Source organism: Vanacampus margaritifer, chromosome 2, assembly GCF_051991255.1.
Source record: "Vanacampus margaritifer isolate UIUO_Vmar chromosome 2, RoL_Vmar_1.0, whole genome shotgun sequence".
NCBI classification, from domain to species: domain Eukaryota; kingdom Metazoa; phylum Chordata; class Actinopteri; order Syngnathiformes; family Syngnathidae; genus Vanacampus; species Vanacampus margaritifer.
The window spans coordinates 46,981,709-47,005,526 of record NC_135433.1 but is presented as its reverse complement, the minus strand read 5'-3'; the positions used below and the strand labels follow the sequence as shown (position 1 = coordinate 47,005,526).

General features: G+C 39.0%; 1 protein-coding gene across 1 annotated transcript in view; it reads right to left on the bottom strand.

The window, feature by feature from the left end:
- Positions 1 to 5,365: 5,365 nt before the first annotated feature.
- Positions 5,366 to 23,818, bottom strand: part of wnt9a (wingless-type MMTV integration site family, member 9A) — a 32,698-nt gene continuing 14,245 nt past the window's right edge. The window contains exons 2-4 of the mRNA XM_077559165.1: positions 16,978 to 17,237; positions 14,264 to 14,526; positions 5,366 to 10,171 (exon numbers count right to left, since the gene is read on the bottom strand). Of these exons, the coding sequence (XP_077415291.1) occupies positions 9,668 to 10,171; positions 14,264 to 14,526; positions 16,978 to 17,237 (1,027 nt within the window). The 3' untranslated portion in view covers positions 5,366 to 9,667. The remainder of the gene's footprint in view (positions 10,172 to 14,263; positions 14,527 to 16,977; positions 17,238 to 23,818) is intronic.

The following is a 23,818-nucleotide window of genomic DNA, read 5'->3' as shown; positions in this document are numbered from 1 at the left end:
CCGACGGATCTGTCATAAGACTTCTTTCTCTGTGTTCTAGCTCTGTTAGACAAGTTAAAGCATTCCCGTCCATGGAGATTAAGATGAATAATGGAGTAATAGGAGGAAGTGAATACAAATGTTTCTAACCCTGCACCTCTGCTGGCAGCCTCTCAAAGCCTCCGTTGCCAAAATCACAGGCATCTGCTCTGGTCCTACCCCCATTTTTGGAAGACCACAATGGGGTCTCTGGAGCCTCTCCTGGCATGTTTGGCCCATGTGAGGAACCCACATGCTGTATTATTATTTATTGATTTTGTTTGTCGTGTTTCAACGGACGCCATCGATTTACGCGTATGGAGCGCTCCAGTTGGAATGGAGCATTGTGAAAAACGAGCTTTGTCATGCGAAGCGGACATTTTTATGACTCCAAGTGAGTGTTGAAAACCTCCATTATCCGGCCCGGCTTGCAGGGAGGCCCTTAAAGACGCTGTCCCTCGTGGGCGGCGTCCAAAATGGAGCTGTTCGCTTCTTCCAGTGAGAAATTGTTTTTATGGCCTATCATCTATCTCAGAAGCCACTTAAGATTTAGTGCTGTGCTATTTCATAATCACAGTCTTTAACGGAGTTATATAAACCTTAACAGACTGACATATTAAATTCATACAACCTGATGACAGTGGAACATTCCAAGTTGAACATGTTGCTGGTCGAATTCCAAAGTTATTCAAACTAAAGGGAGCACCGTTAAAATGAAGTGAAACTACAGTACTCACCCTGGGAAGATAATGGACAGGGAATTGCGATTGGCATGCCACTTTGGGTGTTGTCATGCTCGTGGGTACCCATTAGGCTACATATAGCATTTTGCTACATTCTACTTAAATTAGCATTCAATTGATAAAATTAATTTGTGAATGTGTTGTCAATATGTTTAATCGTGAAGTTCTGTTCTATGGTCATCATGTCACTTATAATGCATTACACTTCTATTCTTTTTTTGTCTGACAGGTGCCTGACGACAATCAAAAATAACCGTAAACATGGAAAAGCTTCTAGGCAGGGCACAAGAAGGAGGTAAGGAAGCGACATACCCGCTGGACTCCTTGCACTCTTTCCTGAGAGGGAACTTTTTTTCACTTTGTTTCCCTGCCTTCAGAAAAGAAAAGACAAATGAGTTCCAAAAGACCTACAGCATGAGCTAAGGTGTTTTCATAGTGGTCAGCACATATGCTTCATCCTCCTTGAGAGTTTAGCTCATGCTTGGATTGACTTTTTGAAGCCCAAAGTCATAACTGTTTGGATGGAAACTTTCACATGATATCAATTGTTTTTAACAGTCAAAATCATGCTAATATAAACTTCAATTATATAATAATACAATATAAAGCAATATAATGCCTGGGGGTGGGGGATCACAATGTACTCCCAGCCCGAAAGTAGACATGTTTTTCTTCATGTTGCTATGTGTTAGCAACATTTGTTTGGTATTGGCCCATATACGACCTACATATGATTATTCTATGCTTATTTGCACCTGTATTTCAAGTAACTTTCCCTTCATTTGGTTGTGTAGGTTTTGTAGCTATACAGCGTACTGTATAATGTGTCTTTATCAAACATAAGTTGCAATATGCTGCTTTTAACATCAATTACATGAATAAATGAGATAAACCTTAACATACTTGCTGGTAATTGTAACAAAAGTTGAGCTTTTCAAGAGGAATAAGGTTAGCCCTTTTGCTAACTAATGCTAATGCAAGTAAATGTAACCAAATATGTAAATGAAGAACATCATTTGTCAAAACAAAAAACCTATTTGGAAAATAAAATAATAATAACTGCAAAGTGACATATTTGTGACTGGAGTTAGAAACTACTACTGCTAACGTTAGTAAATGTAAGCTAAATAAGAAAAATAAGCTATCATCGTATGAGCTATACAGAAAGTGGTGATTTTGACTACACAAAATGAATGGCCCATTGTTGTTTTAAATGTGACTTAGGCTAATAAATAACAAAAATGTACCAGTGAGGTGATTTAATTGCAGGAGTTAACATTTTGGGACTTGCAAATGCTTAGCAAAATTGAAAGATAACGCTATAATTTGTCAAAATACTTAACTAGTTAAGACAAAACTTGCCAATGGTATGACATATTTGTGGGTTTTTATCTAATGTTAACTAATGCCAATTCTGGCAAATATTGGCAAAATTTTAAAAATATAAGATTTTTCTTACTATCAGGGTTAATGTTACAACAAAAACAAACAATATAGGCCTACAATACCGTTATACCTCAATTAAATGCACAATATTGTTTTAGAAATCACTTGTGCTAATGATTAAGTCAAAAGTTAAGCTGACATATTTGTGATCAGACATTTCTCTAGAAATACTAACAGCCATGCTAAGGTGAGTTAAATAAGCTAATTAAAGATTTACTTTGTTAGAATACTAAACTAATGATGACAAAAAATCTGATATTACTCTACTACTATTTTCTCAGATTCTTTTGTGACTAATCACCTAGATTTGGTTTTGAATTTCCCGCCCTCTGCCTGCGAATGCGATGCCATGCATGCAGTGTGTACGCAAAGAAGGGCGGGTGCAGTTTCATTTTTCGGCCACACGTAGCAGTAGCGATTACAAATTCAATTTCCTGCATTGAGCAGCTTTCAATTAATTTCCAACCAACATGGTTTTTGTAAGACAATCTTTGGAGTGAGAAGGGCTAACATCACACAGACCACACAGAAACAACCCATAAAAAAAGATATTTATTAAAATTAATGACAAATGGCATGTGTGCTAAAAAACATTACATTCAAACATAACTGGAGGTCATGTATTTGTAACTGGGGTTGTGACACTGGGGAGAAATACAATCCCCTAGGTTTTGGTTATGATAATGCTCACAAATATGAGCTACATAAACAACAAAAAACCCTACTTTTCCCTGTATAACTCTACTGTACAAAAGTAAGTTATTTGTCAAAATAGCAATGTAGCCTGTCCGCAGCTATATCTTTGGTCTTTCCAACTTTACAGTTATGATTGAGCATCACCGGTAACAAGACCGCAATCAAAGTGCAGCGGAGCAAAGCGCTGCACATATATCTTGCACTGGAATAACAACATACCACTTTTTTTTTTTCTTCATAAAACTATCTCACAAGTTAGAAAGAGGTTGAAGACTCCATTTTTTTTCTTCGTGCGTATGTGTAAGTGTGTGTGCACGTGTGTGTGTTTGAGTTGCACCCACTTCCTTCATGGTAACAGCTGTCAAAACGTTGTCGGATTACAGCGTACCGCAAAGTTGCAGCTCGTATTAGCAGCCTGGTACCAGAAGGGGGGCAGGAAACGAGCGCCGAAGACGCTCCCGAAGCTGCTAATTTCGCTACACGTGTCATGGGGATTTGCTATTCCCGTATTAGCGCAGATATCCAATAATTATGTTTTGCTTTGGTAAAGCTCAGCATTTCAATTCCTATAAGCCACGTTTTGTTGAGAGAGAAAACTCCCTGAAATCTCCCCTTCGCCCGCTGAGGAGGGGAATGTTGAATTTAATAATAGCGCTCCAGCGTGGGGGTAATTCCCAGCCGGCATAGTAATATAATGTATGTCTGAGTGCTGTGTAAAAAAGCCAAAGCTGAGTCATGCGTTTGATTTCACGGTGACTTTATTTGACGCAGAGGTTGAAAAATCTTAGGAGTGAGACCGCAGTGATGTGTTACACAAATATGTTGAAGCAAAGCAATCGTGATCTTGCGTGAAACTGTGAAAACCCAACAATTGCGCCTGTCATATTACAGGTAACGTTTAGTCCTATTTTTGGGGATATTGTAATAGTGCACAGCTGAAAATCAAAGGAATTTGGTATCTGGGCCTTCAGTGAGCACAAACCCATACGTACATATACCGGTATATATATATTAGGGCCCAACCAAAATGGATTATAATTTTTTGGGGCCAATGAGATACAGATTATTGGCAAAAAAAAATACAAACTCCTGATTAATCGTCAGATTAAATTAAATAACATATATAATGCATAATCCTCAATTTCCACAACCCAATGCATTTCAATGGGTGTCAATTATTTGCTGATTTTTGCTATTCGAGGACTGTTGTCGTCTCTATTCCTCGTAAATAGCAGGTGTCAACTGTAAATATATTGTTAAGAAAAAATGTTTACTTTTCAGTTCCCAAAAATGCACAATGCATTTTATGAATGAAGTTATAAGGACATTAGTCTTTGTCATGTGTGTGGTCGTGTTTTGAACGTGTGTCATATTTAACACATTTATGTTTGAGTTATGTCACATTAGGTTTTTATTATTTCATCTTTTTTTTTTTAACAAACTGTGACTTTGGCTTGTGTGTAAATTAGCGACATCCAAGTCAATTCTGTGCACAACTTGGATTGTTCACCTAAGCATTGTTTGTAAAAAATTAAGATTTCCTTTGTTTTGATTGAATGACCTTAGCAAATGACCTTATCAACAAATTTCATTATTAGGGGTATCAGGCGATTAAAATTTTTTAGCGTAATTAATTGCATGACTTCAATAGTTAACTCACGACTAATCACAAATGTAATATCTGTTCTTAATGTACAATCAAATGTACAATAAAGTATTTTTTTCTAAATTTTCATACTCTTGTTAACATAAAAGTGGAGAAAAATCTTACACAAATAGAAATATGGCTGCATCTTTTAGTCATTGATAGTTTAATTTTATAATAATTCATAAAATTGATTTAAAAAAAAGATGTACTGTACTCTACTGTAAAAAACGAGTGTGCTATTGATTTGTGTTGAGGTCACTTTTTCTGCCACTAGATGGCATAATTGCATTTGTAAGACAGCGACAGCTTAGTGCATTTTTCTTTTCATATAAAGAGCGATCTAATCTTTGACATGAAGTAACTTGTGAAATTCTGCACATTTTTAACATTGTAAAATAACCTACAATTTGACCCCAGTCTCCACAAATATATGCATTATTATTAAGTTTATTATTGCTAAATTTTGACGTGGACGTGTCCCCCACTACAGGCTTTTCAAGTAAGGGGCGGTGATTAATCGCATGTTAAAAAAATTGGTGGCGTTAAAGGAAATTTAAATTAACTCAAAATTAACACACTCATTTTGACACCCCTAATTATAGTTAAGGATACAAGGTTATTGTACAAAATTATGTGTAATAAATAATGAAACCATTGTTACTTGTGTACAAATGCTGTACATGGTTAGAGTACTGAGAAGTAAAAAAAATAAAAAATAAAGTTGGCCTATTATTTTGGCCTATATATATAAATATACTTTTGTCATCATGCCATGCCACTCAAACCCAAATGACTCACCAGGAATATACAGATATAATTTAAAAATTCATTTTTATTATTTCAGATTTCTTGTCTCGCCTTTGTTATACAAAGAAGTTAAATAACTTAAATACATTCTTACCAGTCATTTGTGATCTGCTTATGTCTACGATCTATACACATGAGGTAGAGGACAATAATTTAGGGTTTCCATAAGACATGACAAAAACCTTGTTGGTGTGTTGATATCGGGGGGTGTGTTTGTACACGCACTGCACAAACCCTAACAAAAACATAAAGTACTTGTAAAAGTGACAACATTTTATAAAGGCTTTTCACAAAAATAGTAGATTATACAAACAGATCAAATCCAATGGAGATATTGTGGAGATGGTGCACATGAATACACATTTGTTAGGATTTTGTTAGTGCTTTGAAAAACAGCAAGTTTGCATATGAATACATGCTTCTTGAAAACCAAAAATACAAAATACAGGATATAAAATCAATTTAGTCGTATTTACACTTAACACATGCTCATAATATATTTAAAAATAATTTATTTTTTCTACAAAATAGATTTTTTTTTTGTACATGGTCTTCTGCTAACTAAACAGTGCAGAGTTTTGGATTTTCAGAATGTGGTATGACATCATCATCTTGCGTCATCATTCTCCTTATATACAATCTATAAACAAAGCCAAAAGAATGCACTCAGTGGGCATTTGGTATTCCTGTTTGTCTTCAACGGGTTCACCAGCCAAGAAAACGTGGTGTTTTCTCGGTGGAGGGGGGCCGAGCACATACCAAAAGTGTGCTGTGGCAAGCAGGCATTTGCGCTGCATAGTTATTATGGTTTGCATGTAGCGTGCAAACTTCCGCGTGTCTTTTATTTGCTTATCGAAATGCTTCAAATTCTGGACCACGGTGGCATGGTGCAGTCACAGTGTCTATGATTAGAATCTATATAGTGGTACCCTGAAGTTCCAACGCCCCAAACTGACATTTGAGTGAAACATATGGACTTCAAACACTCTCAATGTAAAACACATCACCAGACCTAATTTTATCCATCATCAAAAGATTTATAGGTTTAGGTTTCCTATTTTTGTTCTGCGTCAGGATTCTCAACTGGTACTGGCCATTTTGTGTTGTGAACAAAGCACTTTAGTTTAGATTTGGTGTGCCTCAGCATTATGTGCTTAGGCTAGTTACGATTTTATTTTGGTAGGTTTGTACTTTCCGTTTTTGTTTCCAAACTAGGACTACAGCTATATTGTCAAACTTTTTGGGGGAAAAACAAATTTTATTTTGCTCATGTGGCTGATCACATGCATTTGAATTTCTTTGTTATGTTGATGGTTTTATTTGAGTAGATATGTAATTCCTGTTTTATTTTGGAGGTTTTTTGTCCGAACTAAGGCTCTAGGTTTGTTACGACTATATTTTTGTAGTTTTCTACTTCTGTTATGATTCATGAGCTCTCAGACGATTTTTGTTTTTTTAATGGACAAATAACTTTAGTTTTGAATTTATCTGATATAAGTTTCTATAGCATCATGTGATTATCTAGCGATTTATTTTGTTACGTTTCTACTTTGGGTTTTTGTTACCAAACTACAGTAGTACTCTCATCCGCCATTAGCCAACTTTATGTGTTATGTTGTTTTTGCCGTTATTGCCTTTATTGTAATGTACTTATACTCTGTTTTTTTTAAATTATATTATGATTATATTTTGGTCAATTTCTACTTCCTGTTTTTGTTTGCTGACTCTCAGCTGAATATTTTCTCAGGCGCAACAACTTTGGTTTAGATTTTGTTTTAAAAGTGTGTCAGCGTCATGTGGTTAGTTGTCCATTTTATTTTGCTATGTTTCTACTTCTCGTTGTTGTTGACCAACTGTATGTTAAATGAGTTTGATTTGAATGTTCTGTGACTGATATCTTGCATTTGAGTCCATTTGTGCCATTCTTGGTTTTATTTTGGCAAGTCCTTACTTCCGTATTTGTTTACATATTCTTGAAAGGAATTTCAGCCTGAGCCTGTATTGACTACCTTTTTGTGAGCAAAGGACTTTTCAGATATTGTGTGACTGGTGTTGTGCTTTTGAGTCCATCTGTTTGTGTAATCTGACAAGAAATGGTGCTAAGGATGTAGATTGTAGACTGCTTCGTTAGCTCCTTATGCTAACTGACAACTGGCTATCTGCCACATGCTTGTCACTTGTAAACAAAAGGTGAAATGTTATGTGTGTTAGGTTTTAAACAATTTCAAATAAAAAAAAACAAGTTTTAAAAAATTTACATTTGACTAAGATCAGTGGGCAAACATCTAAATTGCTATGTTAGCTTCTAATGCTAGCTGCTTCTCACGTGTTCAAAAGGTGTTATTCATGTGTGTGTTTGTGTTTTAAACATAGATTTAACATTTAACAAGGAGCGCTAAGTAAATGTGGACAGTAAACTGCTACATTGGGGTCTCTTGCTAGCTGCCAAATTATTATTGTGTACCTTGTTTTACATGACATTAGCCGTTGATTTCATGTGATACGTGTGTAGGCAGAGTTTAAAGAGTGTTTTACTGTTTCTAACTTTTGATTGGTTAACTGTACATGAGTTAATAATGACTAGTGACGTCAAACTTTGTTTGTACAGTTTTTGGTGCAGACGCACTACAGGGTACCACTGTAGCTCACTTCTTGCAATAGTAGAACATGTGCCTTCTTACCACAGGAGAAGAAACCTATTTACAGTTTTCTTTATAAAAAAAAAGAAAAAAAGAAAGAGAAATCTGCGCTGGATCCATAAATATAGATAAAAAAAAATACTCTAAAGAGATTTTTGGGCTTCAGTGTGGGAATAAATGCTATCATACAAAACTGGGTCCCCCCCCCCCCCTCACTCAGTAGTCACAAACAAGGCATACACAAGTTCTTATATACTGGATATCTTATGGATGATTACCAGAAGCTAAGTGCAGACAATACAGAAGCCTTTATCTTCACGGTCGACATTAAGGGCATCAGACGATTTGGTGATTATGCTAATGAGGAATATGGCTCAACGGTGATAGTACGGTGGCTACGTCCGTCCGCACTTTTCTAGCAAGGCCGCTGTCGTCTTCACGATTGATGGTTCTTAGTGGTCTGAGTTATTCCCTGAACAATGTTTGGATGAAGGCAGAGGGACGTACTGTATTTGTATTCCTCATTTGCATCCACCCATCAGTCACAATATTAGGTACACTTGCGCCGATCCAACCCATGGAACATAAACACCTAACTTTTCCAATATAAAATTGTCCAAAATATCAAGCTCGACCATAATTCCCATTTTGTATTTTTTTTATATTGTTTACTATCGCAGTTGGTGGTGTAGAACTGCACTGCGCCACAATTGAGGAGCTGTTTCTAATATTTTGTCCGTATCATGTAGCTAAACATGGTAAAGTGGGGTACACGTACATTTTTAACATCTTAACTGATTTTTACAATGTCAGAGACGCTACACGTCGTGTGGGGATCATGTGTTATATTGTATGTACGATGTACTCAGACATTGAGCCTTGTTTTTTTTTCCCCCTCCCCCTTCTTTATGTTGAAACTTGGGGGCACTGAATGGCGACCTGCTAGGCTTCCTGCTGCGTCTCCCGCTATTGGTCATTGTTGTTTTCGTTGTTTTTGGACAGGTGGTGACCAGGGGAATTTGAATCGGAGAACAGCACAATTGTAGATCAAGCTCCCGAATTGTATCTTATGTGTGACGCAGGTGTCTCTAATAAAGTGTCCAGTTATGTGTATAACGCAACTTACAGCTGCAAATTATCAAAAAAAAAAAGAAAAGAAAAAAAAAAGAAAAGAAAAAAAAAGAAAAGAAAAAAAAAGGTTCAATTTGTTTTCCGCGCCTAATGAAGAAGTCCTTGTTTAAAGCTTCCAAAAGGCGGGAACTGTCACACAAACAACAAAGCGTCTGTGCAGTTAGTGGTTTGTTTTACCATAAAATGACATAAGTGGCTTGTATAATGGCTTTACAATATATATAACGTTATTATAAAGTTATTTACATGCATATGCAAACACACAATGTGTGTGCGCGTAGATATGTGCGTGTAGAGTAAAATTCTTACACCCTGTCTGGTTTTCGTTGGAAGTCGTCGCCGGATACAAACACACATGCGTGGTCGTCCTTCTTCCTTCAGTCTTGGCTATGCTTGCACGTGAAAAGAATTGTTGAGTAAGGAGAGTCTGGTCAAGGCTTGAGATGTTCACCCAGTTGTCTGAGAAGAAGTTTGTCTTTGAATTAAAAAAAAAAAATCCCTCAAAGTGCTTATCAGTGTCACCACTCCCGTGATGGCGTTCAGCCCTTACAGGTGTACACTTCCTCCCTCTGCGTGCACTGCTTGCATTCCACGTAGCAGCACCAGCGCACTTGGCACTGGCAGGGCCGCGTCACTTCCCGGCTTTGCGTGTTGTGGCCCCGCCCGCAGCAGATGGTGTCGCAGTTCTTGTCCTTGTAGCACTTGCGGGCCGCCGTGCCCGACGAGTACTTGCTGGGTCTGCAGAAGCTGGGCGAGTCCTCGATGTGCAGCAGGTTCATGGTACGGGGGATCTGCTCGTTGAGCTGCAGGACCGGAGGCGGTTGCTGCTGCGGGTGTTGTTGGCTGCGGCCCGAGGGGGCGATGTCGCCCTCCCCTGTGGCCTCGTTGGTGGAGCTGCCCACCTTGACCGAGGTCTCGTAGCGCTGCTTGAGCTGCTTGCCGACCTCGTGGAAGGGTTTCAGCTGCCTCCAGCAGGTCCGGATGGTGCAGGAGCCGGAGACGCCGTGGCACTTGCAGGTGGTGTCCACGCCAGCCTTGATGACCTGCACGGCAGAAATAGTACAGTGGTACCGTGAATTAGGAATGTGCCATTTTTTTGTTGAGGAAATCCTCATTGTATCGCGGAAATCTGTGGTTTATAATGATGTTTTTTTATGCATCTTTTTTTTCTGCCATTTATAGAACCTGCCGATCCCACTTTTTCCGATCCAGATTTTTTTCATAAAAGTAGTTCTCTAAAATAAAAATGACAATTGTATTAATCATCTCACAGCCGAAGAGGACAGTGGCTCACTTTTTCAGACCTGTGATTGCTGGAGAAGATTGAAAGGGATCGGCCCATCACCGATCACCGAAATTAAGGAATTGGGTGTTGATTTTGATCTTGGCCGTGCACCCGTTGTGACTTATCAGCACAACCCGTCCAAATAACATTAAAAACAATGACCAACAGAGGGAGACAAGACAGAACTCGCTTTTCAGCGGCCTGACATCTTGGTTAAAGGGGAAGTCAACCTTAAGCACTTCTTTACAATAACATGTTCTATGTGACCTCACTAGTCTAAACATGACATTGTAATTAATATTACATTTGTGGAATATGAGTTATGCAGCAAGGTAGGTGATGCCGTTTTTATCCATCTCAGGGGGCGGCCATTTTGCCACTTGCTGTCAATTGAAGGCGACATCAAACTTGCCCAGGGCTCAGGCAATGACCAATCACAGCTCACCTGTTTTCTGAAGCTGAGCTGTGATTGGTTGTTACCTGAGTAACTGTGATGTCATTTTCATTCGACAGCAAGTGGCAAAATGGCTGCCTTCTGATAATGATTAAAAACTGCTGGCTTTTGCTGCCTAACTCATATCCCACTAATACAATATTAACCAAAATACATACCGTATTTAGATTTGTGGGGCTGCATAGAACATATTATTGTCAAGAAATTTTGGGGTGGTTGACTTCCCCTTTAAGAACGGAAGATGCGAAAGATGTGTGTGTGGGGGGGTGGTGGCACACCCCACTTGAGCCATCCTATACAGCATAGTGTGATAGTGTGAGCCTGGAAAAAAACAAAAACCAACAATATGTACTTTCTTTATATTATGCAATATATATTGCAATTTGTGTGTGTTCAAGAAAGTTTACAATGTGGTCCCCCCCTCCCCCCTTGAGTGAAATGCTTTTATTGTCTTTATGGGCTCTGCCTGTGGTCGTCATGGATGGTTATAGTTACTGATTACAGTGAGTGAGAGGAAAAAGTCGGGTGTGTAAAATATTGTGTTCATTCTTAATCCTTGGAGTATTTTGATCAATTTGATTTGATTTAAATCAGACTGCCTGGCTCAGCTATGATTGGTTCCAGGTTCCTAAACAGGATAAGCACCATAGTGCATAGAATCGATTGGACGTTAAAAGGAGTATGTCATTACTGGGTGAACTGTTGTGGTTTACAAAGCTCAAGGTGCCTCTTTATTGGTACAAGGCTCCGGGTTCATACACGTGGTATTTTAATTAAAAGTCAATACCTATTATTATGATGATAGAAGAGAATGGTTGTTAGAGGAGCTCTCTAGAGACCAGCGTGTTTGACAGTATACGTGCACTTTTGCTTTACGCGTTCAAAGCCAAGGTGCGAGCCGACCTTGAGCGTTGTAGTCAGTCGATCAACTATAAAAAAATAATAATAATAAATTTTAAAAAAAAAACGCCCTCATCTATAGAAACAAAATGGTCACAGGCTAAAAAAAAAAAAAGCGCAGCCTTCGCATCCTCGCACCCCGGCCAAAAAAGGCAGACCGCAAGCCGTCAAAAGCAATGAGCGTCTCGGAATCAATGACAATAACACATTGTCTCAGACCAAGGGATTTTGGATTGCACCTCAGTTTCTCTGCTGCGACTGCGAAAGAGATCAGGAAGTGCACATTCATCACGACAACCGGTCAAGAAAATGCGATAGGTCAGCTTTTTGAGGGTGGTGGGGGGGGGGGGGGCACATTCCACTACGGTCCTCTTGCGAATTGATCCTAAAACTTAGGTAGCAAAAAAAAAAAGCTGGTAAAAAACAATGTTGTAAATCGCTAATCGCAGATAGAATCTCCCCAGGGGATCATATTTGGGAGAGGCGAGCTGCAAAGGAAGGGCTCAATGAAATGAGGTGTCTGGGCCACCTGTTTTAAGGTATAGTGTCGTTCTTTTTCAAGCTCATTTGCAGAAAGTAACACATTCCAATACTTGAGTTTGCTTTGGCTCCACCGATTCCAACTGTCCTTGTATTTTACAATCCAAACTGTCGACTTTTTACGGCCAACATATTTGTACACGGTACATCTGATAAGAAGAATACTGACAAATCAGCGCTTTGAAAGGGTGAGCACATTTACAATCAAACTGTTTTCAATCTGAGTTTGCTGAGTTTTTATTGCATGTATCAGGGGCCAAGACTTCTCCGTTTTTATTGGGCGACTGTCAGGATAGTAGTACCTTAAAGTTAGAACTTCTCAACAACATCAAAAAATTTGACAACAGTTTGAAAAACATGCCACAAAGCTCAACAAGTGTTCATAGTTTGAACAGTCACCATAGTATTAGCATCTCTGCCTTGCAATTGAGAGGTTGTGGGTTTGAATTTTGGCTCAGGGCCTTCCTGTGGTGGAGTTTGCATATTCTTAAAAGGTGACCAGATTCCCGTGTAAGCTTCGACTGTCCCGTTTGAGCCTTTCATGACCTCATTGTTTTGTCCCGTTTTTATGCAGGTCCTGTCCCAGCATCTTGTTTTTTTTTTTCCTTCATTGTATGTCTCTAGTGGGGTTTCCATCAAATTGTTTCAAATTTTTGGGGCGAATTTACAGAAAATGCGCAAAACGGACATGCAATTTATGCCCGTTTCCATCGGTTCTTCTTTTGCGAATATTGAGAGGGGCCTGTAGGTGGCGGTATACACCATAGAGAGTAATTTAAAAGGAGAAAAAGAAAAACAGGAAGTAATACGAGTTTGCTTTTGTAAGTCTTGATAAACCGTAGCGTTTATTTGCTGTTTTCCATCTAAAATTGCATTAATATTTGCTCCTTTAATTAATTCCAGAAAGAGTTCTGTGCAGGTAATAGGCATTGACCTTAAGTAGAACTACTTCCTGCTTTCGCATCTAAGAATCATGGGAAATTGAGTCCTACTATCCACTGCAATCGGCACTTGCTGGTCAGACAACGTTTGACCGGCGTGAGGTAAACGGCACGGCCACTCGGCCAGGGTCAATTAGCTGTCGGGACAGAGCAAAAAAGTTTGGTTGATGGTGAGTGCTTGTTTAGCGCTGTGGAACTCTCAACCGACTTAACATTTAGCATTAGCCTTGTAAAGCAGAACAATTTGGTCTAATTCTGACGAATTACGGTTCGATGGTGCTATAGTACGGCTCAGTTTGCGAGTGTTTGACGTAATTAGTTTCTTGTTGTCATTTTATAATATGCATGAACTTGTCAGTACTGTAAATGTACCGGTAATAAGCATCTTAAGCGGTGCGATTCAAGGACATTCCTATTTAGTGGAATGATTTCATTTGGGTCGATTCAACGTAATCACATCTTTTAAATCAAAGCGTTTTTTCCGATTTAAGTCCATTTTTGTTACACCTCTTTAACACATTGGCACTTTGTATTACTTTTCCCAGTCTATACTGTACTATGATGTATGAATTACATTATTTCATGCAAATTATGAGCCCAATTTGAGGCAGACCTGTAATCACTAGTCCGCTATGCTGTCCCTATTTTCCTCAATTAATACAAACAAAATGCTATAATAAAACAAGTTGAGGCTTTTGCGATAAAATTATTGTATGACTGTTTTATGATTACGATTTAAAACACCCCAGCCAAGTCATCGTACAGTATAATTATGATTTATCTTTTCTATTTTTTGTTTAATCTTATCAGCTAATAAATCACAGTCACCGGGGGGGGGGGGGGGGGGGGGGGGGGGGGATGCGGACCCTCATAGGGGCGTGCCTGTATTTAGGATGCTCAAACAAGACAGATTAGATCGAGACGGGTCCAAACGATTACAACCATGTCGGGATATTTTCCCCCTTGATCAGTTTGAACTCCACAACCCAATTTAGTGATCAATACAAACGCTCACCTTCAGGCCCACGTTGGTGTTGTGCATGTCCACGTGCGCGCGTAGGTCCTTGTTGGAGCGCTTGCCCAGGAAGTCCTTGACAAACTTGTTGGCGTATTTCAGGTTGTCGCCGCAGCCGCCCCACTGCCACGCCTTGCGGTTCTCTAGGTCGGGCGCCTCGTCGCACGTGCAGCGCTCCATGCGGCCCGCGCTGCACGCTTTGGCCATGGCGTGTGTCAGGCCCGCCGAAGAAATGGCGTACAAGAAGGCGGTCTCCTTGAATCCTTGGGAAAGGAAATGGATTATCAATATGTAAAGGATTTCTACTTTTTATGCAGTTGCTAACCCTCTGGTTTCGTTGGTACAAAAAAAATGTTCATAGTTTTTGAGTAATACAATTGACGCTTATGAAAGATAGAGGGACATTTCCCATCCACAAAAGGTGAAAATCTGTGATATAGTCTCACACACTTTAACACATTAAAACGTATTAAAACATCCTTAAACTTATAAATACACACTCTTAAAAACAGTTGGGTCAAAAGTAACCCAATTATGGAACAAAAATGGACCAATCCACTTCATGGGTCAAGAAATGGGTCTTTTAGTGTAAAACAACTCATAAATATTGGTCAAAAAATTGGGTCATTTTGTATAAAACAACCCGGAAAGTTGGGTCAAATTGACCCAAGTAGAAGATCGGTCCATTTTTGACCCAAATGTTTTTAGAGTGTACAGTTTTCTTAAACTCTAAACATACGTATATTAACCCTGGAGAACCCAAGAACCCTTTTCTTCTTTGGAAAATTATGAATTATACATTAAATGACTGCTATAAGTTCACTGAACACCAAAATATATGTTTTTTCGATGTTTTTTTCAATTTATTCCCTAATTTAGTATTAGGGCGAAATACAGGAAGGCGGTCTCCTTGAATCCTTGGGAAAGCAAATGGATTATCAGTATGTAAAGGATTTCTACTTTTTATGCAGTTGCTAACCATCTGGTTTCGTTGGTACAACAAAAATTTTCATAGTTTTTGAGTAATACAATTGACGCTTATCCTCACTAAGGTCGAAGGAAATAAAATTTAAAATATGTTACCATAAAATCCCATGTAAAGTACGCACCCATGTTTAATACACCCCCCAAAATCACCTTTTAAAATGATTTTTTTCCTCCATACTTGTGTAGAATACGTCCCCCGATTTGCTGGGATCCTTTATTATCAGAGTGAATAATATGAATGAATTAAGATTTAAAACTTACCAATAAAGTGTAAATGCTTTAAAATCCAGGTTTAAAACTAGCCTCTTTTCCCCACACCTGACTTTCAAAGTATTTTTAAAATCATGTTTTCAAAAGCTATTTGTTTTGTATTTCTTTACTTTGCTTTAATATCTCTTTAACGCTGCTTGTTACTGATTTTCAGTGTTGTGCTTTTAATTACAGTATGTATTATATTGAGTTACGTTGTGAATGAAACGGGCTATAAATCACTCATTCTACTTTTTTCCCCCCCACTATTTGGGTCAATTTGATCCAATTTTCTGGGTCATTTTACACAAAACAACCGAAGAAATTGGGTCCATCCATCCATTTTCTTGGCCGCTTTTCCTCACAAGAGTCGCGGTGGGCGCTGAAGCCTATCCCAGCTGGCTTTGGGCAGTAGGTGGGGTACACCCTCAACTGGTTGCCAGCCAATCGCAGAGAAATTGGGTCATTTTATAAACAACCTAAGTTGTGTCAAATTGAGCCAAGTACTGCACTGTAGTGGATTGGTCCCTTTTTTAAGTGTAGTTGCTGCCTAGTAAACATTTCAACAATGTGAAAATGTTGTGCTTCTGCCTCCTGTATAATACACCCCTGTTGATTTGGCATCTTTTTTTTTTTTTGTTCACGTGATTTTACAGTACATTAAGACAAAAATAACAAAAACTAGACCATTGAAAAAAAAAGATTAGGTTTTTAGAATTAAAATTGCCCTGCAACGTAGCGGCAGGGTTAACATTAGCCATTTAAAATGTTGTAGCACAAGATCATTAACTCTGTGCAGAAAACTTAGACAGGCTTGCATGCCATAACAGGTGCTGCTGTTTTGGTTAGCAAATAAGTTCAAATGGACTCAGAAGTCAAATCTAAACAAAAAAAGAAATGTCAGTGTTTCTACCTGTTTTTTATCCTCACAGGAAAAGGGAGGCAGTTATTTGAAACACAAGTGTTTGGCGTGTATTGGCTGGATTGACGCTATTTCAGAAAATACAGTATTTTTCAAATTGACATTAAAGTTAGTCATTGATACACTCTAAAGATTACAAATTTATAATTGGGTTGTTAAATGTCATTTTAATTCAAACAAATTTAAATTCAACCTAATTTAAACTTGCCTTGGGCAGCACGGTGAAGCCACGGGTTAGCATGTCCGCTCCACAGTTCAGAGGTTCTGGGTTTAAATCTTGGCTCAGCCCCTCCCTTATGGAGTTTGCATGTTTTCTCAAATCCTTATGTGTGGCTTTTTTTTTCTGTACTCCGGCTTCCGAACACAACCTAAAAGCATGAACGTTAGGGTCGTTCAATATTTTAAATCGTCTATAAGTGTGAATGTCTGTCTATATGTGGACTCTGTACCCTGCCTCCCACCCAAAAGTCAGTTTGGATCGACTCAAGCTCATCCGTGACCCTAATGAGGAAAAGTGCCTTTGGAAATGAAGGTTCTGAAGGAACCAATCTCGTACCTCTCTTGAGCATGTTGGCTCGGTGTCGTCCCTCTAAGGTGCAGTTCCACCTCTCGAAGCGAAACTGATACTGGCATTCTAGGGCGCTCATGGTGATGGCCTCTCGCAAGGTCTCGGCCACGCCCGGGTCACGTCTGCACATCCTGCGCTGCTTCTTTTCCAGTTTGAGCCGGTCGCACAGCTTGTAGTGGGCCCGGCCCACGCTCTCCTCTGGTAGAGAGTTCAGTGGCAGGATGGACAGCGGCTCATTACCTGTCAGCCTAAAACACACAAAACGTGGGAAGTGAGTAGGATCGCTTCCTGCCAGTGAGGTTTTTATCTTATCTGAAACTGGCGAAGTACCAACCGATTAGGTACGCTTGCATACCATAAACACTCCAGTACGCTCTTTTACGCTCTGATGCCTTTTAAAATTTCAATTTCTCTTCCAATGACAGAGTCATAAATCGTTCAGACAAAGCAAATCACTAGAGGCTCAATATAAAAGTTTATAAGAGAAATAAAAGGGTAACTATCTAGCAGACGCTGCGACGTCGATCCTTTTTCCTGGACATGCGTCACGTATTTTCAGGCACTTGCTGCTAGGCAGAATATAATATAATAAAATATGTATATTCTCACCACACCTAAAAGGTTTTTTAAATGACAAATTAGAGGCAGGTGCAAATCTACTGTTTATCTCTTCTGCAATTAGTGGCCCACGGTGTTTATTTACTCAATTGCAGAATGAGAGGAGGCTTTAAAAAAAATGAAAAAGCACTATTACAGAGAAAAACATATCCAGACTAGGTGGAACAAATAAATTGTGTAGCTCCACGGAACAAGAACAAATATGCACTTCAGAGTCACATCCAGCAACGAAGTTCAGATGGGCTCATGTACGTGTGTGAACAATAGCAAACTGAAATAACTTCAGTTACTAAAATATTTTCCCTGATTGGAGTCCATTTCAGAAGTCACGTATTTGTCTAAAGTTAGGATATTATTTAGATGTTTACGGAGAAGTTATAAGCCATACTCTCCTCGAACACTAATCATCGCTAGAGACACATGTAACATGGGATCATCTATAAAAGGGGAAGTCAACTCAACAGTTTTCATTACCATAATAAATCATATGCACCCCCACTGGTCTAAACACAGTATTCTGATTAATATTGTGTTTGTGGAATATGAATTAAGCAGTAAAATCCACCCGTTTTTGTCCATCTCAGGGGGTGGCCATTTTGCCACTACCTTCCGATTAAAATGACATCACAGTTCCTCGGGGCTCAGGTAACCATCACCTCTTTTTTGGTCATCATGTGACATTTGCAAGATGAGCAGTGATTGACCGTTACCTGAGCCAAGAGCATCAGTGATGTCATTTTTCCTGACCAATCACGGCTCACCTGGTCATGTGATGTTGGCAAGCTGAGCCATGTTTTGTCGTTCCCTGAGCTCTGAGCAACTGCGATGTCATTTTCAGTTGTTAGCAAGTGGCAAAATGGCCGCCCCCTGAGATGGATTAAAACAGGTCAATTTTGCAGCTAAATTCATGTTTCCCAAACACAATATTAATCTAAATGCCGTGTTTAGACTAATTGGGGTGCATACAACATATTATTGTAAAGAACATTTTTCGGTTGACACTTTAATTCCCCTTTGTGACTGTTTATTTTTAGGGGCTGCTGTTTTGGTTAGCAAAGGAGCTTTCATAGTGTCTTGGTAGAGTTAACCACAGTTACTACCAGTTTATTTCATGATGACCAATACAGATGCATCTATTAGAGGGAGGTGGTACTATTATGTTAAATCATAAACAATTAAATGAATAGTTACTAACACTATATTTTTTTAAATTGTTTTTAAAAAGGAAAATAATGAAACAATGCATTTCTGACAGCCTATGTATCTAGTTTTTCCCCCTAGCTGTTTGAATTGGTCAATTTGACATAAACCATAAGAGAAGGGTGAAGTGGATGACGATCGCAAATTAGCGCACAGTGTCTATTATTACTATCTGAGGAAATCACTTTCATCACTGTTTTGCATTAAAAATAAATGACGGTTCTGTTACATACTAAGAAGAAACAGAATTGAGGACAGGCTTTCAAAACAACGGCAACCAAGCAATATGATGTATGATACTATGATATAGTGTGGGGGCAATCACAGCTGAGTTGTACAGATTTAAACAGGACCATACCGCAGGATTTACACTCTCATTATAGAATCCCCATACAAACACAGAGAATTCACGGTACTCGAGATCGTTCACGCTGCAGCTGCACACAGAACATGTGGCGCGCTCGCACTCCTCTCCTCAGTTTATTTAAGGGAAGCGTATACAAAAACAAACAAGCGAGGCCCCGCCGCAGAGCTGGCAGGCCCCCGAAGACCAGCGTTCCGAGGTCGCCATGGCGGGAGCGCAGCGCCGCTTGCGTAAACACGCACGCGAGGGGACAGCGACAGTCGCCCTGTGACCGTTTTGGTCACGGCGACTGACAGGATTGGCAGCCGAGCCGCTCATTATGTCTAATCTCTGGCAGCCTTCGCACCCTCAGAGTGAAACCAAAGAATAAATGGATTTGCAGGGAGTCATAAAGGCGCACGTGTTGGGACTGAGTGCCGCTGCGGGAGTTTTTACGCTTCATTTAATACGGCAATGAATTAAATGATACACTTCAGTAAGTCTTAATTGTATCTTTAACCTTTGCAGATCAATGACAACTAATGCAGTCCAAAGTGTGTTAGAGAATAGCTGCATGTTTTTTTGTGAAACGATGTTATTTCATGCATTCTAGTGAATTGTACACTTCTTTTTGTCCATGAATGATGCCACGAACACCTAAATAGTGCTTTACTTATGTAAAACGCTATCACCAACAATGAAAAAGTGTTTTTTGGTTGCAAAATACGTTTATTTCCATTCAACAGTGTAACTTGACAATTGACTTGACGACTAATCAGTTTAACTCCTACAATAGAAAGTTTTTTACACATTTTATGCTTACAATCTTTTTTGTGTGTGTGTGTTAACCCTGGAGAACCTACGGGGTCAAATTTGGCCCCTATAAATTCTGCTACTCAAATAACAATGACTTTTTTTTTTTACAAATTTAACTTCAAAAGTCCAGAGTGCCACTTCTGACCCCTGCATGGAGCCATCTAGTGGATGAATATTGCACTTGCATGAGCCAGAGTGGTGGTGACAAGATGGCTAAAATGCAACAAATAAAACAAAAAAATTATATTGTTCAATGTAGCTGTGTATTTGAGTGATTATTTTCTTAAATTCTAAATAGTTTACTGACAGTTTTTGCTATTCAGATTTTTCGAAATGATACCCCTAAATCCCAAAGGGTCAAATTTCGCCCTAATCCTAAATTAGGGAATAAATTGAAAAAAAACATTGAAAAAAACATATATTTTTGTGTTCAGTGAATTTATAGCAGTCATTTAATGTATAATTCATAATTTTCCAAAGAAGAAAAGGGTTCTTGGGTTCTCCAGGGTTAATATACGTATGTTTAGAGTTTAAGAAAACTGTACACTCTAAAAACATTTGGGTCAAAAATGGACCGATCTTCTACTTGGGTCAATTTGACCCAACTTTCCGGGTTGTTTTATACAAAATGACCCAATTTTTTGACCAATATTTATGAGTTGTTTTACACTAAAAGACCCATTTCTTGACCCATGAAGTGGATTGGTCCATTTTTGTTCCATAATTGGGTTACTTTTGACCCAACTGTTTTTAAGAGTGTGTATTTATAAGTTTAAGGATGTTTTAATACGTTTTAATGTGTTAAAGTGTGTGAGACTATATCACAGATTTTCACCTTTTGTGGATGGGAAATGTCCCTCTATCTTTCAATTCATGTTGTTGTTTTTTCCCCCAGTGGGAAATTATTAACTCTTTGACTGCCATGGACGTTAAAAGACGTCAAGTAAAAACCTACGGCGGGCCGCCAATGACGTTAAAAGACGTCATCATTTTTTTTTTTTAAACGGGTGGAGTAAAGCCTTGGCCAGCTGCTGTGAAAGTTTCAAGCAGATCTAGTTAGCCTAATGACTATTTTTGGCCCCTAGATGGCAGCAATGACTCTCTTTTGACAAGATTGGGTAAGCGTCAGTAGAAGACGTGAGGCGGAGCTAGAGGGGACAATGGCTGGGGAAGGGAAGAAAACATGGCGACCGGTTGCAAGCAGCTCACGGTCGAGCAGTTTTTTTCAAAGACGAAAAGCATCGACCAACGCTAAAGAGCACATTGATGACGACGATGATCATCATCGATGATGATGATGGTGACTCCGAGGTTGACGCTGAAGTTGCAAGCGTTGACGCGGCAGCTATGACGACGTCATAAAGGTTCACCGGCTAGCGATGCCAACACCGGAAAACACGGAGCACAACCGAGCACGCTCAGGCGGACGTTCAATCGGACGACGAAGAGTGCCCCGAGTCCAATGCATATTCATCGGAGGAGTGTGTACAGTCTGCTACTTGCTATTCCCCGGAAAAAAAGGCCGTCAAGAAAGTGTAACATCTGCACGCGAAAGGAGCCATCGCAAGTGAAACTAATCTGTTGTGCAAATCCTGCTGCGTCTCCTTGGGCACGCATGGGAGCGTTACAAAAAGAAAAACTGTATTTGAAACATCCACACAATTGTAAATAGTACCACAGTTGCACACATTTGTAAATAGTTTGCGAAATTGTTTTGTCAAATTGTTACACTGTTGAATGGAAATAAACGTATTTTGCAATCTAAAAACACTTTTTCATTGTTGGTGGTGGTGTATTACAGAAGTAAAGCACTATTTAGGTGTTTGTGGCATCATTCATGGACAAAAAGAAGTGTAGAATTCACTAGAGTGCATGAAATAACATTGTTTCACAAAAAGCTATTTTTCTCCGCTTTTTGTTTCAAAACAGAGCATTTTGGTGAAACTAACCATTTTCTATTGTTGATTACTGAAGAACGGAATAAGGTAGAAACAAACTTTTTTTTCTGATAAAAGATGAGAGTTCAATCTTTCATTTGGTAGTATGTGTGTTTCCATAGTCCAAACACAACATTTTCTGTGGACCTTGAAAGATCACTCAAAATGCTTAAATCGGCTGGCACTGGCGACATCCCGTTTCTGAAAACGTCTGGCAGTCAAAGAGTTAAGAAATATATATATTTTTTAAAGCATTTAATGACAAATATGTGTGTTTTTTGTCCTGATGGAAAAAAAAAAAATTATTTTTTCCCCTAAGTGGATAATGTACTCAGCAAAAAATCAACTCATGGTATCTACTGAGCTAATGAATGCTTTTAACTAGTTTACGAGTTGGCGTATGAAATTAAGAATGTACAGCACAAGAAGACACACTAAGTCACCATCATTGTTACTGTTTTTCATTTGATTGTTTTTATATTTATGACAAAAAACTTTAATTGTGTCTTCATTACTTTGTTAACGTGGGGTAGTGATAGCCTACAGTATGTCCTGACTTGCATAAAAATTCAGGTTACATTGGCGTCATGTGAACTGATTTCCGTCGTAAACGAGAACCGCACCTTGAGGCATTTTGGATGGATGGATGGATATCCAGTATAGTATAAGTACAATAAGTACACTAAGTATACAAAATATTTAAAAAACAATATTTAAATTGTATTTAAATATACACATTGATTTCACAACTGAAAGGCTCTGGATTCAAAATTAAAATGGAAAAATAGCCTTCTGGTGGGGCACTACCACTAAAAGGCTTGGATCCCCTATATAAAAAAATAGAGTTGAAAAATACATTTAAGTGAAAAAAATAATAAAATAGTTCGAAGTTTAATGACAAAAGCAGATTTGTCAGAGATAAGCCTCATGTGATAATGACATCATGCATAACAACAGATAAAAAAAAATTGATGACATTTTCAGTCTAATTACAAAAAAGTTAAAGATTTCTGAAAAAAGTGAAGTTGGAGATTGGCTGAATATTTCTGCCTGTCAAATCTGTGATGGGCCAATCAGATCAACAAGCTTAACAAGAAGCTTCTCAATGGACTCTGGTGAGGAAAAAGCCTCCATTCCATTTGCCATTCATCCAATACAGACATGTCCTGTTCTGATAAAACTGCTGTTGTGGCCCCCTATCTGCCACCTCTACCACCATTCACAACACCATCCTCATACTGTACACATCAAATGAAGCGAAGCATAACACCAGCAAACAGGAAGTCAGGCCACAGACTTGACCACATTATTCCTAAATACTATGCCAAAGCAACACGCCGATCCACTTGCAATGTCATTACCGCCCTTCAGACGAGACTATCAGCGCTCGGGCGAAAGTCACCAGGGTTCTTTAACAAGAGATTTGTTTTATTAAGTCAAATAACCGACTGAAGTGTTTCCCCCGGAGTCCTCACTTTCATTCCAACGGACTTAATGGCTTCCATATGCTATGCGATATTGTCTTAAGGCTTGCGTGTGCACTGCATGCCTGGGAATGCGAGCGGCCCAATCGAAAGCGGACGGGGCATCGGGGATCGGCTTTCGGATTGGGTCAAACGGTTTCCTTTTTACAACGCCTGTTTGCCTTGCTGTAACGTGTCTGACAGCTATGGATTTTGAAATGGAAACCTGGCAAGCTACGTCTTGACACCGGCTGCTCTCGCGACATACTTACAGAGGAAAAACATGTATGATGGTAGCAGGCGCTCAAATGAGCAGTAACGCTGAGAAAAAAAAGAAGTCTTCTTCTGATGACACTTCTTTGGCTTGCTGCGCACATATATAAACTTCGGAAGTTCGGAAATTGGCGTTTGGATACTTTATTGATCCCTTAGGAATTTCTGGAAATTTCTGG